Raw genomic sequence first — 25908 nt, 5'->3', positions numbered from 1 at the left:
CAACCAAGACAAAATTGTTGCCATAGAAAGTGGTGCCGTTTTATTCAACTATAAAGTGTTGTGTTTCTTTCACAACAATTGATCATTTTTTTATTTCTTCAAATTGTTGTCTGTCTACAGTTAATTTCCTAAATTTGAAATTAATTTTATGCTAATGAAAATAATCTTCTCTTGTGTTTGCAGTTTGCAACAAAGGCATTGACATCCGCAACAACGTGCAGCACTTTGACCGTCTACGCGGTTGTAGGGTAGTCGAAGGCTCTGTGCAAATCGTGCTGATGGACAAGGCCAAAGACGAAACAGAGGACGAACTTTTCCGCAACATTTCGTTCCCCGAGCTCCGCGAGATCACCGGCTACCTGCTGCTGTACCGCGCGAATGGCTTTCGCACCCTGTCGCGCCTCTTCCCCAACCTGTCGGTCATCAGGGGCAACATCCTCTTCTTCAACTACGCGCTCGTCATCTACGAGATGCGAAATCTGCACGAGATCGGACTGCACTCGCTCACACACATCCTCCGTGGCTCGGTGTACATTGAAAAGAACACCAACTTGTGCTATGCCGACACCATCGACTGGGACCTCATTACCAAGGCTGAAAATGTCGAACACATCATCAACGTGAGTACCAATAGCTTGATTGCATTTGCATGATTTATTTTACTAGAAACAAACATAATTAAAAATTGATTAAATCTAAAATTTTTTTAGCTTCAATTTAATTATTGTATTTTCTTTTAGTGATAGACGCAAAATATATATAATAAATAGAAAAATATGCAGACACTTATAACAAAATACAAACACACAAATAAGATTGAACTGAGATAGCGTGAAATAATGAAAGTGGCAAAATTTATAATAATTTAAATATATCAAAATTAAATAATCACACAATAAATTTCGCCAGTAAAAAAATGTACAGAGAAATTTCCTCCACTTGTAATTATTTTTTTAATTGGAGCATGGAAATATGTATAGTACATTTTAAATGTAAAAATCTTCCAAGATATTAAAAAGCAGCAAAAAAATTAATTGCCATATTGAAAAGTACTTGAAAAACGATCAACCAGAAAATCGATGGAGCTGTCAAAAAAAATTATCATCCGCACCACGGATGATTGCACCGCTGGAGGAGCCACGAAGCGTGCGCGGATTTTGAGTAATTGGCGCCGCAGCTGCTGGCGGGCGGCTCTATTTCCAGCAGATAAAAGTAATAAACACGTTGTGACTCACAGTATTTTGAGGGGGAGAGAGAGCAGCGCAATAATTTGCACACGCTGATGTGCGCGGACTTTGGAATTTTGAACCTCCGGGGAAGAAGAAATAATAAACTGGACGAGAGAGTGAAAGAGTGCTTGGGTAGATTCCCAGACCGCAAATCTGAAAAAGGACACTCGGTTGACAATGAGAACCGCAGAAATTTGCATCTCTCTCGTTGCTGCTGCTGCTGCTCGTGTGGCGCCGAGAGACACTCGATCCAATTTGTGCGCGGGAGATATTTTTAAATTAAATAATACTGCGAACCACACATCCTTTGTGAAAGCAGAAGGGAAAATAAAGCGCGAGAAAATAAATAAGCGGAAGAAAATGGGCGCCGATTTTAGCAAATAAAAATAGAAGACAATGAGAGAAAACCACTTTATTGATGGCAGTAAACGGCCGCGAAACCGAAAATAAAAGCGCGGGAAATGTACGGGGCACTTTGTTTTTATTGCGGCCGATCGCGAAAATAGCGTTACGCAGAAGAGTAATGGTCGCTCGAAACGACCCTTTTTTCCTCCGGCCGACAACTGCTGCCGCTGGACCTTTCATAAATAACGCCAAGTGAAACAGATTCCTCTCTTTTGATATGCTCAATTAAAGGCCCAGCAAAAATACTATAGCAATTTTTATCGGACGAAGAATTTATAAATCGTAATTTTTAGTTTGCAAGTGTGAATTTTCAAAAGTAAATATTCATATTCAAACAAAATTAATCACACGCCCTCTGTTGAAAATAAGTTGGAGAGTGAAGAGAAATTTTAATTCATGAGCAACAATATATTGAGTCCAGCGCATTTTTGGGTCACTGAAATATTCACAATATTTTAATCGTCATTGCATAAGAAAAAGTTAACTATGCTTTAATGACCGCGTAAAAAAGATATTGAATGCTGAGAAAGATAAATAAATTTAAAATAAACTATTTTGAAATTATATAACTTCCAAAATTGATGAATTTCTTGTATTTTGCTGTATTTAATATTTTTAGACATTAAAAACCAATTTTGAAGGAAACAGGAAATGCGTAGCTAAAAAATTAGCTGGAAATACCCGCTGGAAAACACAAATTTTTGAAGGACTGCGCGATAATTTTATCACAACGCTTTGACGGCCATTCCAAAGTTGGCATCAGGGCCATTTGCACTTGGCGTCCGAAATAAATAAATGCACCAAGTAGGCTTGCGTGACTGAAGGCGAGTCGGCTCAAGACAGACGAGGCAAAGGTCAACGATTCTACAGGGAGTACCGCAGTGCCAAAATAAAGTATATATTAAATTAGAATTTTCCACTTGTTCAGCTTTTTTATAATGCCTACAATAAAAAAGAGGCGCCAGTGTTTGTGTACATTATTGAATTCGCCGCCGATTTCCTAGCAAAATTATCTCCGCGGCTGATAAGGAGGCGCTCGGCAAGACATTCCCTGAAGTAATCTCAAAAAGTGTTTTTAGTTTTTATGTGTATATTTTCCTTCGGTTCCAATTAATTCATGCGCGAGCCGATTAGATAAGGCGCTGATTTGTTTTGAACAAACAAGCCGGTCGGACGCAATTTCGGAGATGTGCCGAATGTAATCGAAAATGACAACTGGGCGCCGAAACAAAAGGGCAGCCGATTGTGTATTTAACGACCTGTGCTTGGCCGCCGCCGGTGTGATATCGATTTGGAGAGACACAATCACCACGCGCGCGTCCATCCGTCCAATAAAATTATATGTACCTCCGGCTTTATTGCACTAATTCTCTCCCGGCGGTTGTAAAATGAAAGGGCGCGCGTGTGTGATGGGAAAAATGACTCCAATTGCGTCATCAACGCTGCCGCTGATCCGTGCAATGTTATTCGCCGTGCAAAATTTCCAGAGAGGGCTCGTTTGTTGCCGCGACTGCTGCGCACTTTGCCGGCGCAAAATAAATTTGAAAATTATGAGACAAAATTTTTCAAAAATTTAACAATTTTATTATTATTATATAAATATTTCTGTAATTAATTTTTCAAGTTTTTTCATTCATAAAAGTTTCTGAAATTTTTATACCGCACGATTGCCCAAAAGATAAAAAAATCTAATTTTTAATTGCTTTTAATTATATAATATTTTTTCCAGTCAAAATTCAACTGATATGGCCAGTGTTTGAGATGTAATTTGTTGTAAAAAGAGTACCGAGATTATTGTAAGGTCCGAAGTAATGCCCTTGTAGCTTTTGTCCTTTTTTTATTCTTTAATATTTTCTTCGAATGATTCCGGATGATTCATGAAAGTTTATCACTTTGTTTTTGGGAATTTGCATAACAATGATAACTAATTGATTATCAATGAGACATAAAAACTTCAGCTTTTCTTGGGTACGTCGTTTGACGCAATCGAGATTGATTATGTGATGTGAGACATGCAGCAATTCTTACACGCGGAGCCGTTACATTTGATTGTTTTCACTTTTCCCCGCAGAGGAGATCGGGGAGGCTCTCACCTCCTTTGAAGAAACCGTCGTCGCAACGTTTATTTGTTTGTGCGTTCGCGGAAGTTTTGCCAACTTTAACAAAGCGTGGCTTGAAAGCATTCGCGGAAATGGTCGTCGTTGTTTGATTTATTGCGCGTCGCTGCGACTGACAGCAAAACTTATTTCGAGAAAGAGAGACGCACTCGCCCTGATTGCATGTGCATCAAATGCACCGCTGAGCAGAATCTCTTTTCATTGCAAACGTACCCCACTCTTCCTCAGGCAAACACTCGAGCGAGCGAGAAAGAGCACATGAATAAAGTGAAGAAAGAAAATCGTGAATGAGTGCATTCTGAATTAAACAAAAGCGTCTGTCTGATGACAAACCTCAGCTTGGCATACTCGCAACGCTTTGTGCATTTATGAATAACGCCGGGGAAACTCTCGTCTGCGGCGGGGCTGTTGTTTTGTTTGCTCGCCGCCGCGATATTAAAATTTTTGCAAACATTCCAAGTTTTTGACCCTGTCTGCGGCTGTGTATATTAAAAAAGTTAAAAGTGTTGTGCTTTACATAAAAAATGCACTCATTAACACAACAAAACAAACAAAAAGTAGAAAATGTGAATGAAAAAATATCGGTCACAAATAATCTATCAGTGATTAATTTTGGTAAGTTATAAAAATATTCAAATATTCAATAAAAATAACACTTTTTAAATTAAAATTCTTTCTCAGCTATTTAATTTATTTAAATTTTCATCGTTGCAACACTGAATTTTAATTTTGTGTGAAAACATTTTACTTTGTCATTTCAAGAAAAAATTTAGTTGTTTACGTAATAAAAATTTAAAATTAATATTCATATAATGCAAATGAAAACTTAAAATTATTTTCCAGATATTGATTTAAAATGCCGAAATATATTATTAATAAAAATTTTAAATAATTACAAATTTAAGAGTATGAAATTGTATACATTTGCAACAATGGCAAATATTTACTGTAAATTTAATTTCTTGATTTTCTTTCCTCCGCTCCAAGAGCAATATTGATAATGGATGCACAGCATAAATTTTCATATGCAAAAAATATTGAGAAATTTTAATCATGAGAAGTTTCTGTCTCTGCGCCTACACCCATCGTTTTCCATGTTGTGCGAGGCCCAGGCTCTCCCCCGTCACCATTCATCGTGAAGGGTTGCATTCAGAGTGCATCGAACCCACATGTTTTGTTTTGAGCCCCCACCGAGCAAAAGGCCGCTCAGACTTGCTCAAGAGAAAACACGTAGATCGTTCTTCTTTATGCACAATGCAGTCTGGCGTGGCGGCTTCGGCAAACATCACGTCGCGCTTTCTCTCTCGCTCTTGAAACAAACGCAAATTATCCGCCAGCCCCCCAACGGCTGCGAGACCATAACCTCGCGCACTCCACCTGCCTCTTTGCTCTCGTTGCAGACACACCAGCAGACGTGCATGCATGTGAAATTGCATACAAAGCCTTCCTGTCTGTCTGGCGCGCCGGCAGACGGATTAATTACAGACCCAACAGGGGCAGCAGTAGGCTAGGTTGCGAGCCAGCCAGCAAAAAACGATCGCTCTCCGCAGCTTTTGGCGCGCGATTTTCCGTCATGTGGCACGTCGCATGTCTGCGAAATGAGCTTCCTCTCTCGCGCACAAACACATACACCAAGCTAAAGTCACGAGGGGAACCATTCAGACTGAAATGCGAGATTTTTTGCAACAACTCACAAGTGCAGGCATAACATAATTGAATATCTCTTTATTTAAGTTCAAATCAGGCCAACTGCAAATGTGACGTAGTAAAGAGATGTGAAATTGATAATCTAAAACATTAGGTAAATTAAAAAATACATCACAAAGTTTTATCTGTTGACAATGAGTTTAATAAAAAGGCCATAAAATTCTAGCATCTGAAAACATCTGAAAGTTTTTGCTTCACTTTTCAATCTCAAGTTTCATTTAAAGAAAAAACTTGTATAGTGGTCTTTCTTCAAATAACAAACAAAACATTTTGAATGAAATAACCCTTTCTTCTAACTAGCAGACATCTGCTAGTTGTAAACCCTTTCTTCTCTTTTTTTTCCCAATTTAAAATTTTTGTATCGACTGAGAAGAATAAATAATAATAAAAAAATAATAATATTATTGTTTTCCCAGGAAAATAAATAAATAATTTGTTCCTTTATTGCGACATTTTATCCATTTTGCACTTAAACATTGAAAAATTCTTATTTTGAAACATGCAAATTGCATAGATTATTAATAATATCTAGTTTACCCACCAAATATAAAGTTGGCAGGGAACAAGGAGTTAGGAAAGTAATTTAATTTTATTTTTCATGACTCATGAAGCAATTTTTATACTTTTATTTTGTGTGTGCGTCACGTTTATGCAGCACTATACATTAAACTTTAATAGCTTTACCCTCCAGCCCATTTTCCAAGTTTTTTCCTTATTGCCTCCGATGGATTACCAACCCCTCGGACAAACTGCGGGGAAATCCTTTCATTATAATGTCCCGCAGACAATGAGGAAAGTCGGTAATGCAACCCGCACAACACGCGTTCTAGGAATTCCCGCCACGCCCAGACTTTCCACAGAACTTTCCAGCGTTCAATAAATCGTGTTTCTTTTTCCCATCAAATTTTCGCTCAAGATGCTTACGAATTTGCCAATTTTGCTTTGTTGGACGATATGTGTTGGACAAAACGATTTGCACCCTTGGAAAAACAAACAGCGGGCAAAGTCTGGTGGTGGCGGATGATCCGCACTTGAGCCGCCGATTTATGGTCGTGTGGTTGGCCAGCACGTTCTCGGATTAAAACGCGAGCTTTTCTGCACACGCAAAACGGAAAAAATTGCTGCTGCCGAGACGAGAGGGTTTGCGCCCGGCAAAGTTGTTTGTGCAAACAAACGCACAGCGACGCACAAACAGAAAGAGCTTTTGTTTGCCTTGCGTGCGCGCTCGTCAAAGCGAGCGAAATTCGGCTTAAATGTAAATGTCGCCGTTTGATGCTTTTCAACTTGCGACGACGCACAAAGATGTTTTTATTCGGCGGCTAAAGAGGACCATCTTCTCGCCGGCATGAAAATCTGCCGGCGTGTGATAATTAAAGTGCCGCAATTGCGATAAAATTCGCCACTTCTTTCGCGTCGAGAGGCTGCAATTTGCATAGAATTTTGCGCGCCACTCCCAAGAGTATTTCAACCGCGAAAGTGCGCTCTTCTGAAGCGCCCGCCTCCGCCGCCGCGACAGAAACGAAAAGGAGCCGAAATTAAAATTATAAAGCGCTTGTGTGCATCAAATGAGGCGTTTTTGAACAGTAAAAAATATCTTTGTTGCAAACAATAACAAAAAGCCATTTTTATGAGACTTGATTATTCTTATTATTTATTCTTCTCGGTCGATAAGAAGAAAGGGTTCACAAATAGCAGATGTCTGCTAAAAGGATAATTTTTGGTCCTAGTAGAAATTTGCGTAAGAATTCTGTTATTGCACCTTTTATCAAAGTGTGCTCAAAAAGAAAGTTTCCTCTAAATTATTCGGAAGTATCAGGCAGTCATCTAAATGCAAGCTTTCAGCATCCAGAAAAAAGAAAAATGTCCAAACACTTTATTACTGTTAATTTTTCTTTTGGTTTTGTATTTTGTTATTGTAAAAATTTGTATGTAAAATTATCATCTTTTCTCTCAATTATATTAACTTGTATAATTTTGAATGTATAAATGATCTATCCCGTTATGGGCAGCAATTGCCTTTGTGATAGATCAATAAACACAATTTGCAACTAAATTATAATTCCAAGCGGTAGACCCAATTTTATTGAGTATATTTCGGCCGTTTTAACTAGTATTTGTTGATGATTTATTTATATATTTCTGTTTATAATCATTTTTTTTATTGCACTTTCTGATAAACGGGAGAGAAAATTCAAAATCCGAGCCCATTTAATTTTTTAAGGATACATTCATTTTGGACAAAATTTTTAGGAAATATTTATTAGGGGGCTATCAATACATTAATGACGCTTTCATTTCGGCAAAAATACGACAACCCTATATTTATTTAGAAGGATCTTCAGTTGAATACTGCATTATTTTGGCTGCCGATTCTCTACAAATGTAATTTTATGACTTGCCTATTTCATTTTTTTGTATTTTATTTTGACTTGTTATGTAGAGAATAAAACAAATTGAAAATTTTTCTAAATATTTTAATTCAAATCTGATTTTTAGCAGTCCTGCCTCTTATAAAGCATGTCACATAAATTGTTTTTATCCCCGTCTGTGTGTGAAGAAGTGGCCAAACAAAAAGCTGGTGAAGGCCGTAATGATTCCAGATCCGATTTCGCCTGCTGCCTGCACACGATACGCATATTATTTGTTCCTCTTATTTGAGGTTCTCTTGGTGGGTGACTCACGGTATATATCGTGCGAAAGAATCGTGGCGCGCAGCTTTTCAGCACAAATCACGCACGCGAAGTTTCAATCAGCGTTGTTTTCGATCGATTTTTCGCTCCTCTGCTCGATTTGAATTTATTGTGCCTGGCCAGAACAAAAGGGTGCGATTGGCGCTGATAAAACCGACCGGCCTCTGTTCACCGCGGTGAAAATTAAATCAAATAAGCAGTTTTTTCCTGATCATTGTTTTCCTTATTTAGTGCTGATTTATTGAAATTCCAAATCCAAGTGAATTCATTGTTACAAAATTTAAATTTCATCAACATGTTGATTTCCAAGGAAATGAATTTTTTTCATATACATCCCAAGTACTTACGGTTGAGTTTATTTCTATTTGACGAACTTCTCCCTTACTTCTGAAGCGCGGTGGAAAAAAATGCGTGGTTATGCGCAGTGGCCGAGAGTGATAAAATCACTAATTCATACTAATGACCGCGTTCTGGCCGCCCGGTATAGCGGCGAAATAAAGTGCGTCACTCGCTTTTCCCGGCCGGCGTCAATAATTATCATTTTGGCCGCGGGGAATTCCTAGAGAGACTCCATTTTTGTTGTTTCGGTTCCGATGCTGTGTTTGTTTTTACCGTGGAATTTTTATGGCACATAATAACCGACAGTTGATTGCCCGCTTTCGGAAGCTGAGCGTTCGTATACCTGAAACAAGGCACGTATACACAACCTTTTTTGAATTGGGTGCCCCCGCGCCTCCTGGACGAAACAAACGAAACCAAGGATTCTTTGGGTCAATCCAAAGAAGTGTTGGAAAAAATTATCGACAGCTTAAATCACTAATGACCAGACAAAATTCCAATTTGAATATATTGAGGAAAAATACATTTATTTTATTCATAGGTTTCAATTTCATTTAATCCAAATTTCTATAAAATTTCTTTATTGTTAAAAACAATCTTTAAAAATTTACGTACCCTTCAAGTTATACATAATTAGTATTTAAAGTTTTATTTTGAAAAAGTATAATGGAACATCAACGAATATTATTATCAATTATTATAATAGTAATAATACATTCATAAAATAAATTTAATATTAAAAATTTATAAAAAAAATTTGCTTACAATGGTATATATACGGTATATAAGATACATTTTTTCAACCGATTCTTATTGAGATTTTAAGGTGGAATTTAGTTGCAAATTTTGTTTAGAAAAGTAAACAATGAAATTTGGGTTTTGAGTTTTCCTAACTTAAAAAACAAGGTGTAAAGTTCTGAGATGACTTTTCGGAAATCTCCACTATAGATAAATTTTCCCAAGTCAAAGAAAAAAATATTTGGCTCGCCAGAACTTTGCTCCTCCTTCGTTGTGATAAAAAAATCTAATAGAACCCCTCACTAAACCTCCCTCTAAGTGGTTCAATTTTTCTCTGTCCACATTTCTTGTTTGCACGCTCTTTGCGAAGGAGATCGCTATCAATGAGTGTCGATTTCAGAGGCATTAGTCACGGATTTGGCCACACCACACTTTTACACTGCCACATTATTCTCTTAATTTACGTTATCAATTTTCTGATTTGCCAAGAGTTGCGTGTGAAAAAAGACATAGCTCCATTATCTGCTTGTCCTGCTTTTTTCGAAAAAAGATATTAAAAAACTTTTCGCGCAGGATAAAAGCGAGTCATCTCTGCGGCTTTTAAAGAATCTCCTTTCCCTCTTCGGTGGTGGTTTGCAGATGGATAGGGGGTCGGAAAAACACTCTGGTCGGAAATGGACCCCATTTTTCCCACATGAACAATCAATTTGGCTGCGCGTAGAAAAGCAAATTTCTCAAAGTCTGTGACGGAAGAGAACGATTTTTCGCTGTCTGGCTCCGAGATTAGCCCTCTCGCAACATTCGCGTGATGGGAAAGGGCTGTTATTTCCCTGCCGCTGGGGTGAGTGGGTGGCCAGCCGCAATTTGCACCCCCGCACCAGCCGATTGTCTCCGCAACTGCTGGCGCACTCGGCGTACGTTTGACGTCATTCGCGGCTGAAATTACGCGTTACCCTTTCGACGTTCGAGAGCTCTGCCGGGGTTTGATTATTATTTTGCCAGAGCAAACTCACTAATTTCGAGGAATTCAAAAAGAGCTTTGCATTTGGCAACCGTCGATAAGATATTTATATTTATTTAACTCTCGACTTGCATTCCAGGCGGAATGTGTTTGTTGTATTTTTTTTTTGTGCTCTGACGCAACACAGTGTGAATGGGCGTCGAGATAAGGAGAAATCCTGGCGATCGTTCTTTCTCTTGCACACACGTTTGTTTTTGTTTATTTTGTCGGCGGCAGGGTGTCACGTTCGTTTCGTTGCTCCGCAGCAGGCGCCGCCAGATAAGGAAGGGCCACCTCATTAGCAGCTCCGGCCAAACCCTATGAGCAAAAGTTTTTTCATTAAGAACCGGATATAAGGAGCGTAAAAGCGTAATAGTGTTTCAGGTTATAGGCAATATATGAAAAATGCATTTCCCGCTCCGATGTGCCAAAACCATTATTGGAGTTTGGCTGTTATATTTGTCTTTTTCTCTCTCCTGATAACTGCTCTCCCCTTTTTATGTGGCCATGGGTATAAGTTACCAAAATTTTGATATGGTATTGTTGACGCAATCTAGTGGATGATTTTAAAAAAAAATATATATTTTCAATTTAGTCACTTTTTAATGCATTAAAGGAAGTTCTGTAAAACATGTTTTTAATTGGGCACATTTGAGACATATTTTAATGCTGATTGATATAGCTCCGCTTGATGATTTTGCAAGACAGGCATTTCAATGATTTTTCCCAGCTGAAATAGTTTATTTATATTTATTTCAAATCTTTTAAATTCTAGTTAAAAATTTGATATATTTAAGATTTTTGCGTTGACATTTTGTATTTCAAAATAGGTGTAGCAAGGTAAAAAATCTCAAAATAGGTGAAAATTGGTTGTTAATTACAGCTTAGATTAGTTGAATTGTAGTCAAATAGGTCATTTACATTGATTCTTAAACCAAAATTTGAACATAAAGGCTTTATTATTTACTTTTTTTGGAAATTTTAATTTCTTTACAAAATATGAGTTAAGATAGTGATATTTTTCCCATAATCATCCCTTTTGCTAGCCATATCTGTGTATAAAAAAATAAAGATTGAATTTTTTGTGTATATTTACATTCCTCACTTCAAACCCAGACAAGCATCAGCCACTTTTCGCCGATCCCATCAATAAAATGTCGCGCGACCCAAAAGCGTCTGCGAAAAGCCCATTTTCTGATCAACAAGCGCCATGTAATGCGCTGCCGGCTTCCTCTGTCGGCGATATTTGCATACAAAAAGCCAAAAGCCTCGCATTTTTCACGCGCGCCGAGATTGCAGGAATACGCGGGGTGCAATTTGAACGAGATTAAACGCGCGGCCCTCGAGTGACGCGAGACGTTTTTTGCCGGGAAAGGAAGGTGCGTTGATGGCAGCGGGCGATTCGGCACGCCGGCGAGAGTTTTCGCGTTTCGAAGGCGAAAGGGGTGAGAGTGTCGCCGGCGGATAACAAGCCTCCTTGTTATTATTCACACCCGACGCGACGTGTTTTGGACATGCGGTGGCTTGAGTGGTTCGCTTTTGACGCGTCAGTCAACTCTGCACGTCGATTCGGTGATTTTTCATCGAGCAGCCACAAGTGCAGAGAGAGTGTTTTCGGACACGCACCGCAAACACGCCGAAATTTGATGCGAAACAAAGGGAAAAGCGTGAGAGAAAGCAGATTCTGCAGTGCGTGGGCGTGCAGGAAAAGTTTTTGTCCGCCGGGAAAAGTATCGAGCGGCTTCTGCCGCCACCGCAATGCTCTCTCTTGAGTGGAGTCTAAATTTTTGTTATGGTTACAATTCCCATAATTTCAAAAGAGAAATTTTTGCAAACTACCATTTTGTATTGTATTTTACTTATGGAGAAGAGTGAAAATAATGATATGTTATAAATAAAATTAAATATTATAAAATTTTTGATAAGTGATAGGAACAAAAACATAGTCAACCGAGCCTCATATGAATGGGGTATTTTATTGATCTAGGAAGTTTAAGCAATGTAAGTACAATATAATGTAGTTGTAACAGTTTGTACAAATAAAAAACAATAATAATAATTAAAAACACAACGAAAAAAAGGGAAGTTCAGATGGCGTGGATTGAGGTTAAAAATTGAAAATCCACACCAGGAATATTTTCATGCACTGATGTGATTCAGATTTTGGAGATCTTGGAGGAGACTGACGTTGGCTGTTATAAGAGCAACAGATAAAATGGAAATTGGCTAGTCTTGCAGGTTCGACACGCAGGCACGCTTTAAAAAAATTGCAAATTAAACAAGTATAGTGGCATGATTTTTTTTAAAATCAAATATTGACATCAATGTCTGTTTTGAGAGTTTTGAGATTGCAGTCACGGTAATTTGAATTTAGCATGTTTGCATAAACAATTTGAGGTTTTCGATTACACAAACCTCTGCTTAATTAATCCCTTTGCGACATGAGAGTTTATAATAGCTCAACAAAAAACGATGAAACAGGAAATTCCCCATAGCTAAATCATTATTATCAGGCTCATGATCGCAGGTTATTTTTTTTAACTGAAGCTTTTATAATAAAATAGTATAAAATACTTAACTTAAATCGCAATATTATTTTCACTGAAAAGTGCCTTTTAAACTGCATTTAGTTTTAAATCACTCAAAAATTCACCATATTATTTTATTTGAATAAGATATAAATAATAGAAAATAATAAAGCATGATCTAACCTTTTTTCATGGCGATTTGAATTTTAAGTCCGCTTTTCCTCGATGGGCACGATATTATTTTTCTTCTACTATTAAACAACTCAAAAAACCATCAAGGAAAAGCCGACTTGAAATTCAAATCACCACGAATCAACCCTCGACCGTGAAATTCTACTAAACATTTTTTTTTTCCACGTGGCGCCTCTTTTTCATTTTTGTCCCATTTTTAATACAGTTGGTATTTTTTTTGTATTGGTGAAGCAAATTAAATAGCCAACCCTTATTCAATTTTCCCAGCCAACTGGACGAAAAAGCTTCCATCAGAAATTTTGGCATATTTTTTTATTCACATAAATAACAGAGGGAGCGTCGTTTCAAGCTGGGCTTCGCCAACCATTATCCAATATTGTGAGCCGTCTTTCGTGCTCGACGCCAGTTTTGCAGCCGCACAATAATGCAAAATGCCCTGGAGCGCGGCACGCAGAAATTTTGATTACGCTCCGTGCAACGCAATAATTATTTCGGCGTCAAGAGTCCGAAAGGCCCCACGCAGCGGTGGGCGAGCTAATTAAAATGCGTGCGAACAAACTGCATAGCAGCGAGAGAGGCCTTTTGCACGCGCGTATTAATCACCCTCCCACCACCCTCTCTAAACGCACCGTCCTATAAAAGCCTCTCGCTGATGTTGCGGTTTTCCGGATTTACGCGCGCAGATTTCCAAAATTCATAGCTTAGAGTCGCGCTTTTCAGCTCAACTTACGACCTTTGTTTACAGAAGTGCAAAACACGCTCCAACCCCTTTTGACGTTCTGTTTTTCTGCCAGAGTTAATCCCGACTTAAGATTTTAATTGCTTGGAAAGGACTTTCCGTTAGTTTGATGCTCCTGTTTTGTTTCACTTTCCTTGTGCTCAAAAAGTTTTTTTTTTTAAACTCCATTTGTCTATATCTGTATAATTTTAATTTTTTATCATAACAATGATTATTAAATTACTGGTAATGAAATTTTTTTTATAGTTTCTTTTGTATTACTGAATTTTAAAAAGTTCACCCAAATATGTGTTGATAAAAACATCATTGCTATAATTAACCATATCATTATTATTATTATTTGTGATATTTCAACATGAGGATAAAAACTAAAGAGGGCCATGTTCGCCATTCATATTTTTATTTATGGTATACACGCCTTTATTTATCATGGAAAATCCCTTGATTTAGGAACTTTTTTAGTGCTATATATATAGTTAAAATATAAAGTAAATGTGCATGGAAGACCAGAAAATTAATAACCTTAAGATTTAAAAAGCAGCTCTTTTCCTTTCCTTATTGTATTCAAAACTATAAAATAAAAATGACTACTTATCCGCATTGAAGTATGACACGCAATGTCATATTGTTGAAAGTTTCGTCGCATTCGTCTTGTTTCCCCCTTTTGTTGCGATGTTAAATGCAAATCGAGCAATCGCAGCTGAAACTTTGTCTCCAAAGGTCCCAAAACGCAGCGCCCCCGCGGGCCCCAACTCTTGCTTGATCCTGCCTGCACTCGTGAATTATTCAGCAGCGGCCGACGTGCCCGAATTATGCCGTTTACGTGTTCGGTGGCGATATTTTAAACATGTTATCGCCGCCATCGGAATCCATCATTAGCCGCGGCGAGGGCCCGCCACTGCCAACCCGGCGACCACCCAAGGGTAAATACAATTCACACTTGCAAGATAGAGAGACCAGGTGAAAGCAGCAGAAAGCGCCAATTATGCGAACTTATCTGAACGGAGGAAGACTTATTATCTCGCTGGCTCCAATTATAAAATGAAATAATTAATAAGTAAAAAAGTACATTTGGCGCGCGGGACAAGGGTGACTGGCGAGTGTGCGCCGAGGTGTGATTTATTTTTCACTGGGCCGTTATCTCGCGCGCATGAATAAACATTTTCACAGCAGCAGCTCGAGGAGTGATATCGGACCGGCGCGTTTGACCCATTTGAGAGCCACCGCGTGCGTTTCGACTTTGGGAGCATCTGATAAGAAAGGGCGCCTGTTAAGTAAATATTGGCTGGGAAAAGATCAGCTTCCTGCGAAAATCGTTTGTCTTCCGCCCCGAAACGAAAAAGTTTTCATTCGTACAAATATATAATTTTATCCGCCTCTGCTTACAAGAGAAATTGATTTTGACTTTTGAGGTGGTGTGAAATTATATGCTGATGCAAATCAAGCGTGAGGTTTCAAAACACTCACTTTCCAAGCAATCGAGAGTGTTGCTATCCAACAGCTTTCTGAGAGCCAGCTGCAATTTGATTAATCGGCATACGTGTCGCCGCTTTGAAAGTCAAATTCGGCCCGCTGGTAATGCGATTGAATTTCAAATGAGCGCCACACACACTCGAAAACAATTATGTCGTTTGCATGCGCATGAAATGCGATTCCTAACGCACTGAATTTGTCAACACCGTTTTGTTGTTTGCTTCGCAGGATAACAAGGAGAGGAACGAGTGTCCCGGCTGTGCGGAGAAGAAGTGTCCTATGTCGGCAGCCAAGAACGAACCCCTCTGCTGGAACAGGCAATACTGCCAAAAAGGTAATTACATACACCATTTTCTTAATTATTAAAATTTCAATTTTGCATTTTCGTTTGGCTACCAAAGCCAAAAATTTTACAATTTAAGAAAGAAATTTAGTCTCCAGTTTAAAAGGTTCGGACAACTTCGTTATTTATACTGAAAGTTTTATGATGTCTGTGCCAATTATTTAGGTTGATGTCAAATTAATTAAATTCATATTAATCCGAGAAAACCATGAATTATTTGGATGGAACGTTTAGCTTATTTAAATCAATTCTGGTGATCAAATAATTTCCTCAAAACTTGCACCTCGCAGCATCACGTGGCCAGACACGAGACTGAGGTTTGGCCTTGATTTTGAATTTCGCCTTATTTACCTTTCGGCACGTTTGCGAGATTACATTGATTTCTCATTGAAAAGCAGTGAATAATCCTCAAAAGAAGAAATTCAAATCGCTTGTTTTCCGCTGGAAGTACCACGAATAAAATTGAGAGAGGGTCATGTTTATTGGCTTCCTTTGTATTGCAAGCCGAGGCAATAACAAGAGGGCCAAACGGCGACCTTTGACCGGCCCTGTTGCGGCGTCGAGGCGCAGTCACAACAAGGAAACGCGGCGGGAGATGCACGCCGGCCGGTCGGCCGACCAACCAGCGATCGATTGGTTCCAGACCGGCGGCAAACTGCGCAGTTTCTCGGCCGCCTGCTGCCGCTGCTGCTGCATTATTTCGCGGCATCATCATCTTTTGTGTGCGTGTTATGCGTGTTGCGCCCAATTCCCTCTCGCGGCAGCTTTTCCTTCTTTCAAATTTCATTCCCCCTTCTTTTGAATCTCGCGGTGATTTCCAGCCGTATCCATTTTCAAACGCGCTCTTTTCCCTTAAAAGAATTTTAAGCTTTTTATTTCCGCACAGAAAACGTCATAATTAACGCTGCGGCTGACAAAAAAAACCTGACGAAAAACTGACACGCTCTCGTCTCGTGTTTCCGTTAATAATTCGGGGCAGGCGGACAAAAAGTAACGCTCGGCAAAAGCCGCCGAGGGCGCGTGAGGAAAAACAAAGCCAGAGAGGGAAAAAACACAAATTTCGGCCTTTTTCGTCTCGGGGGGAAAGGCGGCCGAGAGAGGTCGTTTGCATTTCTGAAAAAAGCTCCCGCTGCGCAGGCAGATTATCTCGCCTAATTCCCGGGAATTTACTTCAACGCGCTCCAATTTGAAAAGCGGCCCCTTTTTGCGCCGCGTCTCCTGATGGTGTCGTTTTCTTTTGTTGCTGCATCCCGTCGGAATAACACGCCACTGCAGTTTGCCTTAATGAATTTTGTTTATATATGTTGATACGAGATGCAAAAGTTGGCGGCTCTGCACCACCTGCGACTCTGTTTGCAAACAGCCAAACTTGTAATAGAAATCGTCGTGCAGTGATGATTGCGAATTCCGCTGCTCATTTCCATTATTACTGCTTCAGACGTTTGTAGCACAATCTTTGCTAGCGGTGGTGCCTTTTTGTTTAAGAATTCAATGTTTCCCCTGCAACAATTTATTACTTTTTAGTATAAATTTTAATATGAAATGTTTTCTAAAACTAGGCAAATAAAAACAGGTTAACAAATAAATTTTCCTTATTCATTGCTACTGATGATTATTTGGGCCAATTCCTATTTTGTTGATCTTGAAAGAAATTAAATTATTGAGACAATTTAAGGATATTTTATTGAACATGCCAGGTTTTCTAGTAAGATAAACGAGATAAACAAGCAAATAATTTAATGGAATTATTAAAAAAGCAGTTATGTTTTCTCAACCATTCACTTTTCACTTCCAACTGTTCCACGTTCATTTGAAATTAATTTGAACAAATTTACTGAATGAATGAATGAACTGATTCATAAACAAGTTGAACAAATTCAACAATGGAAAACCATATTTAATGTATTCTATAAAAAAAAATTGTTATTTGTTCATCAAGGTATGCCGCCTGCGGATATTATGGTTCAATTTCTACGTCACCCTTTTTGAAACAGGATGTAGATACAAAAACAAAAATACTGGTCATAAAAAGTAATGCGGGACCACCGCGAACCAAAACACACACACGCGCGCTCCGTCGATAGAGAAAACAATCGAAATTGCGTCATGCAACAGGAAAATCGGACGCGTACTCCTCGCTTTTATGGCCGGCTGAGAAAAATGCGCGCCAGGCATTCGATCGAAACAATTTTTTTCTGGGAATCGCATCGACGGAAGTTCTCAGCAGAGCGTATTCCACTCCAGCGCCTGGTTGGTACACGTGCACCGATTAAGTCGGCGGCGCATGAATGGCAAGAGTGGCAGCAGCGGCCGAACGAGGCGCAGGGCGTGGCCGCCATGCCACTCGCGAAAAACGCACACACGCTCCAAAATTGCAATCGATTTTTGCTCTTTCGTTTTGTACTCAACAACCGTAAGTTGATGCTGCTTATAGCCGTGCAAAAATTATTATTAGAAAAATTTAATCAAATCTCCATATTATGCAATTTAATACGCATCAGAAAGTCCTGTAAAGTTCTCTAAATTGATTTTTAGAAGGAAGATAATGAGCATTGCATCACGGGGAAAATTTTAAACGAAAAGCTAGTGCAAAGTTCTTAATTATTACTATTATTATTATTAAATTATTATTATTATTATTGATTTTTTTTAATTATTACAAAAATTTTGCTCACTATCAAAATTTTAAATTGGGGAATATAGCAAAATTTTTGTGACCAGGCAAACAATTGAGCGAACTATTGAATTATTTTAAAAGTTGATTTCAGTGACACTTCACCATCCAAATTTTATAAGCCTTCATCTATTTTTGCGTATTTTCTCTTTTCTTGGCGTAAATTTTTGGTTTAAGAGAATTGTGGTTGTTTTACAAAATTCTAACCCAACTTACTATCTCCGTTTTTTCATTGTCAAAAATTATGCAGGTAAATTGCGTAGAATTTATGTTTTTTAGAGTTTTTGATGGAAATTTAATCTCACACAACATAGCTTGATGAAAAGATTTAATTTCATTTATTATTCCACCCTCGTTGACTTTTTTATAACCTCGTGTGTGTTTGTCGCTGCTTTGAAACATGTTTGCCGAAAAACATGTCAATGCAAATTATTGAAAGGTGTCGTTTTGACAATCAAACTCGCTGATTTTCGCGCGCAGCATGTTTGCTGTTAATCTGAACATTGAAAGCGCGTTGACGTGCTGACGCCGCTCTCGCAAAACCGCCCCCGCGCTTAAGTTAGGTTGAAAAATATTTGATCTCCGATTTCCCGTGCGGCGCGCACGCTACCTGTGCAATTAACTTAATTAAGCTCAAGTTTCTGGTCCTCTTGGTCCGCCCTTTTCGTTTCCTTCTTTCAAAGCGTGGGCAGCCTAATTAATTGCAATTTGATATGCTCATCACTAATGGCACCGAGGGGGGAAATAAAATCGTTTTTAAAAGACGCATTTATAATTTCCATCCAATTTACTGTGTTAAATAAATTAATTAATGAAAATTTATTCTGGCATCATGGAATTCAGCTTTCCCAGTATTTTTACTCTCGTATTTTAATCACGCCCCCTCGTGAAGGAAAATAAAAAGCCGTCCACCTTTTTCTCTTCTCCTCTCTATTAATATTCAAGCGGACGAGAGTCAATTTCACCGCAAATAATTCACGGTCTGCCAATTCTGTGCGCACGAAAAAAGAAGAAAAACTAAGGCTTGTTCTCGAGTGGAGAAAAATAATCGCCTCGGCTTGTCGAGTGCTTCTTTCGACTGGCTCGAGTTGGTTAGTTAGACTATTTGCTGGGCGCGCACGCTTCACTGGTTGCATACCCTGCCGCCACTCGATTATTCGCCATTATTCACTTTCGCTGTCTGTCCGTCTGCTGCGCGGGCGAAGAACAAGACGGTTGCCTCTGAACCGGAAGTTGCTCACTGAATAATGTGTGCGACCGTGGCCTTCACCGCGCGCTGCGACAGATAATTAACAGGTTGATTGGGGTCGACGCCCTGCCCTGCATCGTCACAACTCGAGTGCGCTTCCTTTTAATTTCCTATCTGAGTTTCTAAGAGAAAATTTTAGCTGCATGAAGTGTTAATGTATTTTTGCGACCAATTTCATAACCATGAATTGCAGCTAATAATTGAATTTTTTCCTCTTGTGTAAGATTTCAAATTCATCGTGTTTAAGAGAATTGTTATTTTAAATTTAATATTTAATAAAAAATCATTTTATAAGTGTTCATAAAAAAAATTATATTTCTTAATTATTATTTATTCTTATCGGTCAATTAAATTGAAAAATTATTAATTTTTAATAGTTACTACTTTTTTATAATCAGCTCTGATTTTATTCATTCGAATTAATTTATTGTGGGTTTGAAGAAAATAAATTAACTTCAATTTATCTGATCTACCAATCGTGGAGCAGACAATTTGAATTGGAGAGCTTTTACTTGGGAATTTCCTCAACGCGGTAATAGCGTTGTTTAATTAGTCCGTTCATGTGAACACTCTGCTGGGAAAGACGAACATCACAGCTGCTCGCACGTCTCTCTCATTCCCGCAAACAAGGAAGGAGGAAATCTCGACGAGCAGATCTCTATGTCTAATTTGTTATCTCAGGAAGGCGCGCCTCTCTTTAATTCTAATTTAGCCAAATATGACTCGACGCATCTTCTGAATAAATTATATACACGCGGAGAAAAGGGGGTTCGCTTAATTCGCTCGGAAATTAATGAACACCCGAGACCTGGCGCTTTTCCGGCATTAATTAATTAACTTGACGTTCGTTTCGGCAACTGATTGTGAGGGAGAAGAAAAGGTGCAAAAGTTGATGTCAAAACTGCAAAGTCCGAGTAAATAATGACATGTCTCTCTTTGTTTTCACCCCGCTGAAACAAAAAAAAATCCTTTAGCTGCAACATTGTAAATTCCACCGTCGAGAAAGAGATGGGGGGAAATGAGAGAGAAAGAACGAAAGAGGCACTCGAAAAAGCCGAGTGGTTTCGCGTTACAACTTCCGCTGGCGAGGGGCTGTTTGGTGCGCTGGGCCCCGCGGGGGCAGCGCGGGCTAATCTTCACCTCTTTTGTGCTCGTCCGGAAGAGCAACGAATTTTTAAAACGCAGCTCGTGCGGTCGGTAGTTTTAATTAGCTAATTGATGCAGCCGGGCGTGAATTCGAAGGAATCGAGTGCAGTCGCAATTAGTCTGCTGAAAAACGGTTCGATAAATTTCAAATTGCGTCGGGCGGATGTATTACCCTAATTACCAGCGCGTCTTTTATCTTGCGGATCTTTCCGGGTTGATTGCTGAAATTCACCAACAATAAAAATGAGCCAGAGACAGACAGACAGTCGCGTACGACTCGCAAAAGCGTGTTCCCGAGTCGCTAATTTGGCGCGAGATAGCGATCGCACAACGTGTTTGGACACGGAAAACGCTGTCAAAACGCGCCCGGTCAACTAATGTGCGCACGTGAGTTGCTATATAATTTTTGCGTCCCTTTTGCTCTTATGAATGGCGGAAATTTTTAAATCAGGCTAATTAATCTGAAATTTGCAATTAAAAACTTATTTGTGAAACTGAAGCAAAAAATATTCCAATTAAAAATATAACAGCATAAAAAGAAGGATATATATATTTTTAATTTTTGTAAAGAAAAAAGATTGCATTGCATATATTATGCATCAGCATATTCAAGTCGAGGAATGATGAAGACAATCCAGGCCCTCGCATTAAATATACAAATTCAATCATTTTCCCTGCGAATTTTGCCACCACCGCTTCATCATCGGCGCCAATTTGAATTTTAATTCTAGCTAATGAAGCAGCGCCGCTTCCTTTGTAAAGAAAGACAATTTTCCATTTGCGTTTCGCAGCTGCGGTCTCGCTGCGGCTTTTTTTTCCTTTCGGTCGCTTCTGTTTTGACCAAATTGAATTAAATTCTGTGTGCTCTGGAAAAGTCACCACGCGACCGCCGCTTTTATTCTCCCTCTGACCAAACATTAATTTAGTAAATGGACATGTGAGTAGCCCGCCGTGTTAACCACTTTGGCCCTTGGACGTATTAATTTTTATGTGCCCTCTCACACCTTTTAGGCCTTCCACGCAGGTGCGGCCATTCTTGTGTTTAGAAAACGGCAGAACTTTTATTTCGAAGCTAATTTTTTTAAAACTTTTGTTGCAGCGTCCTCCACTTGTCCAGAGTCGGCTAACTGCAGCTCAAAGCAGTGCAATGAAAATGGAGTTTGCTGCCATGAAAACTGCATCGGCGGCTGCTTTGGCGAGGGCGCAGACAAGTGTGTTGCCTGCAAAAACGTCGTCTTCAATGGAAAATGCATTTCAAAGTGTCCAGTTGGCACTTATGAGGTAAAATAAATTAAAATAAAATTGAATAATGTTGTCAAAATTAAACAAATGAAATTGAAATGAACATTTTTTAATTATTTATGAAAATATTAAACTTTTTATTGAATAAATTTCTTCTCTTTGTAAATCTCTGGCAAAAGATGAAAATATAAAAATAAAAATAAAATTTCTTTCCTTTCTACTAGTGATGGATTTTTTAATTTTTTTTTTTTTTATTTATTTATATTATATTAAGCTCATTTATTTTTCCCTATTTTAGTACATGAACCAAAGGTGCATAGAAGAGGCAGAATGTCGAAATATTTCCATCTCAGACACACCAGACTCAATAACTTCCAAGTCAATGATTCCTTTCAACAACTCGTGCACACTGGAGTGCCCGCCGAACCACCAGGAGATGATGGTTGAGGGCAAGAAAGGCCTCGCAGTATCAACTTGCAAACCCTGCTATGGTGCGTTTCGATAAAAACTTTTCCAATAATTACTCAACAATTTTTTTAATGCAGGCTCTCAGTGCCGCAAAGAGTGCGAAGGAATAAATGTTGAGTCGATCCAGACGGCGCAACGCTTGCGAGGCTGCACCTACATCAAGGGTGGCTTGGAAATCACCATTCGAGGAGGAAGTGAGTTTTAATTTAAAAAATGAACTCTAACATAATAATATGTTATTTTCTATTTTAGAAAACATTGTGCGTGAGCTGGAGGAGAATCTGAACTCTATTCGGGAGATTGAGAACTACCTAAAGATTGTGCGGTCATTCCCACTGGTGTCGCTCAATTTCTTGAGGAATCTTACCATCATCCATGGCAAAAAGCTTGATCAGGACAAGTAATAATGGCTTTAATAATTTAGAAAAATCTAATTGAAATTTACATTCTTGTTAAAAAATTTATTAAAGAAATAATGAAAATTTTAAAATTTATCTTAATTTTATTCTTTCAATTTAGATATGCAATCGTGATTCGAGACAACACAAACCTGCAAGAACTATGGGACTGGAGTCATGGCAAAAATCTCACTGTGTCTGATGGAAGATTGTTCTTCCACAACAACCCAAAATTGTGCTTTAACAAAATCGTTGAGTTAAAAGACAAAACAAACGCCCCTGACTTCACTGACACAGAGGTTGCACCCGACTCAAACGGCGATAAAATTGCTTGCAACGTGACCGAGCTGAAGGCATATGTGCAGAAATATGGCCCAGAAGGGGTGATCTTGGCGTGGGAGTCTTACAAACACCACGATCCAAGGGAATTGCTTGGCTACGTCATTTACTATATTGAGGCGCCGTCTAAGAATATCACATTCTTCGATGGAAGGGATGCTTGCGGAAATGACGGGTGGATGGTGGATGATGAACCACCTTCACCCGACTCGGCTCAGGTCAACCATCTGATTGGACATCTCAAGCCCTACACGCAATACGCCTATTACATCAAGACCTACATGCTTTCATCTCGGCACTCCAAAGCCCAGGGCGCTCAAAGTCCACTGCAATATTTCCGTACCAAACCTGCAGGTGAATTTTTAAACAAAGAAATAAAAAAACATAATGTAAATTAATAGAATGATATCAATTGAATAAATTTATTTTATTTCAGTTCCATCTGTACCTCGTAATCTCAAGGCCACCTCAAACTCCAGCTCGGAGATTGTTGTTCAGTGGATGCCACCTTCTGAGCCTAATGGAAACATTACCCATTACGTTATAGAAGCCCAGCTGGAGGTGCAAGAGAAGAGCTACTTAGAACAACGGGACTACTGCAAGGAGAAAAGTAAACATTTTGCACATTTAAATTTTTTTGCTTTATTCCTAAAACTCCACATTTGCAGTTTACTCGGTGCCTGAAAAGAAAACAACAGTGCCTCAGGTTTTGAATCCGTTCACCAAAGAAGATGAAAAATCGTCCAAGTCTGGCACATGCGCCTGCGAAAGTAAAAAGAGCCACCAATCGGCGGATGAGGGAGAAGTGCAGTACCAAATCACATTCGAAGACTACCTGCATAACAATATCTACATCAAGAGGCCATCAACGGACAACAGACGTCGAAGGCGTGAAATTTCCTCGTACCTCAGCCAAGGACAATCTACTTTTGAACTGTCCAAGGACGCCACTCGGGGTGGTGAGTACCTCTTCCCTGAGTCTTCGGACAAGGGTGCCAATGCAACACCACAGCCACCAGTCCAGCCTCAGAATGTGATGGAAAACGATCGGTACATATACTACAGGACTGAGGTCAAGGACACCATGATTGTCCTCAAACAGCTCAAACACTTTGGTGCTTACACCATCTCGGTGTCGGCCTGCAGAGAACAAGTGCCCAATGAGACCAACCCCCAGCACTGCAGCACCATGAGTATGGTCAATGCCAGAACCAACAAGCTTGGTATGTGTTTAGTTTTTCTCTTTAAATTTAATTGCTACTTTATTTTTTATAAATTTTCCAGATAATGCCGACAATCTCGATGCATCCCGAATTTTCCTTGAGGTGGTAAATGCAACTCAGGAATCAAATGGGAGAGTCAGAGTCAAGTGGGATGAGCCTGCCGATCCTAACGGGATCATAGTGGCTTATGTTTTGGAGTACAGAAGAGTTGATTCAGAGGTAAGAATCAATAAGAGAACTTGAATTTAATTACTAGAAAAAAGCAAGTAGTAATTTTTAGGGATTGCATTTATATGTAATAAATTAATCAAATATTTATTCTTGAAATCCCTCCAGTCTGTAAAGCCATTTGAAGAGTGCATCTCGAGACAAGATTATCAAACTGGAATCAACTCTTACGTTATTGGTGATGCTCCGAGAAGTTTGCAGCCTGGCAATTACAGCTTCAGAATTAGAGCAACTTCCCTTGTTGGGCAAGGAGAACCGTCGCCATACAAGTACTTTGTCATCGAGGTTTGAAATTCCACTATTTATTTGCCAATTAAAGTTACTAAGCACTATTTTAGAAACCATCTTCAAAGCCAAGTCAGTTCTTCATCCTGGTCATTTTCATCATTGCCTGCCTGTTCATCGTCGCAGTGTGGCTACTTCTGCAGAACCACCGCAAGAAGACCCATCTGGCTAATATGAAAATCATTGCCACTGTCAATCCAGAATACGTCAGCACAAGTAATTTGATATTTCTATATTAAAGTATGTGACTTATTGAAAATGTTTTTAGTTTATGTTCCTGACGAGTGGGAGGTTCCAAGAAAGAAAATTGAGTTCATCAAGGAGCTTGGCCAGGGTTCATTCGGAATGGTATACGAAGGAATTGTGAGAGACATTCAGGGCAAGTCAGAAGCCGCTTGCGCAGTTAAGACTGCTGGTGCTCAAGCCACCGAGCGAGAGAGGATGGAGTTCCTAAAGGAGGCTTCCGTCATGAAGTATAACCAGAATTTTCAATTTTTGTACACCTTGCTAATATATCTTTTTTGTCTGTAGGGAGTTTAAAACTCATCACGTGGTTCGACTGCTTGGAGTTGTTTCTCAAGGATGTCCAGAACTGCCTGCGTTAGTCATCATGGAACTAATGGCCAACGGGGACCTCAAGACATACCTCAGGTCTCATAGGCCAGATGAAACAAATAATGATCCTAACATGAAACCCCCTACTCTCAAGGTTAATAATTTAAAGTCTCATCGTTCTTTACTTATGTAAATTTAAAAATTGCAGAGGACCCTTCAGATGGCAATCGAAATTGCTGATGGAATGGCTTACTTGGCATTCAAAAAGTTTGTTCATCGAGACTTAGCTGCCAGGAACTGCATGGTGGCCGCAGATATGACTGTTAAAATCGGCGACTTCGGCATGACCAGAGACATTTACGACACTGACTATTACAGGAAAGGTAAGTTATTTGAAGATGAAACGTTTTTGAGTAGGTTTAAAAATTATTTTTCATAATTTCAGACACGAAAGGGCTCTTGCCAGTTCGATGGATGGCGCCTGAGAGTCTTAAAGATGGCATTTTCACCAGTGCTTCGGATGTGTGGAGTTATGGAGTTGTGCTGTGGGAAATGGCTACACTTGCCCTCCAGCCTTATCAGGTAAAGTTTAATTTTAAAC

General features: G+C 39.1%; 1 protein-coding gene across 2 annotated transcripts in view; it reads left to right on the top strand.

Moving 5' to 3' along the window:
* LOC132203376 (insulin-like receptor) overlaps positions 1-25908 on the top strand; it is a 99203-nt gene that overhangs the window by 69552 nt on the left and 3743 nt on the right. For both annotated transcript variants that reach the window (XM_059631105.1, XM_059631104.1), the window contains 16 exons: positions 184-620; positions 15386-15491; positions 21669-21850; positions 22110-22302; positions 22357-22473; positions 22532-22679; positions 22799-23370; positions 23453-23626; positions 23685-24239; positions 24301-24458; positions 24576-24752; positions 24806-24968; positions 25021-25225; positions 25284-25461; positions 25516-25690; positions 25753-25889. In XM_059631105.1, coding sequence (XP_059487088.1) covers positions 184-620; positions 15386-15491; positions 21669-21850; positions 22110-22302; positions 22357-22473; positions 22532-22679; positions 22799-23370; positions 23453-23626; positions 23685-24239; positions 24301-24458; positions 24576-24752; positions 24806-24968; positions 25021-25225; positions 25284-25461; positions 25516-25690; positions 25753-25889 — 3677 coding nt within the window. The remainder of the gene's footprint in view (positions 1-183; positions 621-15385; positions 15492-21668; positions 21851-22109; positions 22303-22356; positions 22474-22531; positions 22680-22798; positions 23371-23452; positions 23627-23684; positions 24240-24300; positions 24459-24575; positions 24753-24805; positions 24969-25020; positions 25226-25283; positions 25462-25515; positions 25691-25752; positions 25890-25908) is intronic.

This window comes from Neocloeon triangulifer, unplaced genomic scaffold (genome assembly GCF_031216515.1).
Source record: "Neocloeon triangulifer isolate White Clay Creek 2 clone unplaced genomic scaffold, ASM3121651v1 ptg000017l, whole genome shotgun sequence".
Lineage (NCBI taxonomy): Eukaryota > Metazoa > Arthropoda > Insecta > Ephemeroptera > Baetidae > Neocloeon > Neocloeon triangulifer.
The sequence above is the reverse complement of the archived record's forward strand: the minus strand, read 5'-3'. Positions and strand labels throughout refer to the sequence as shown.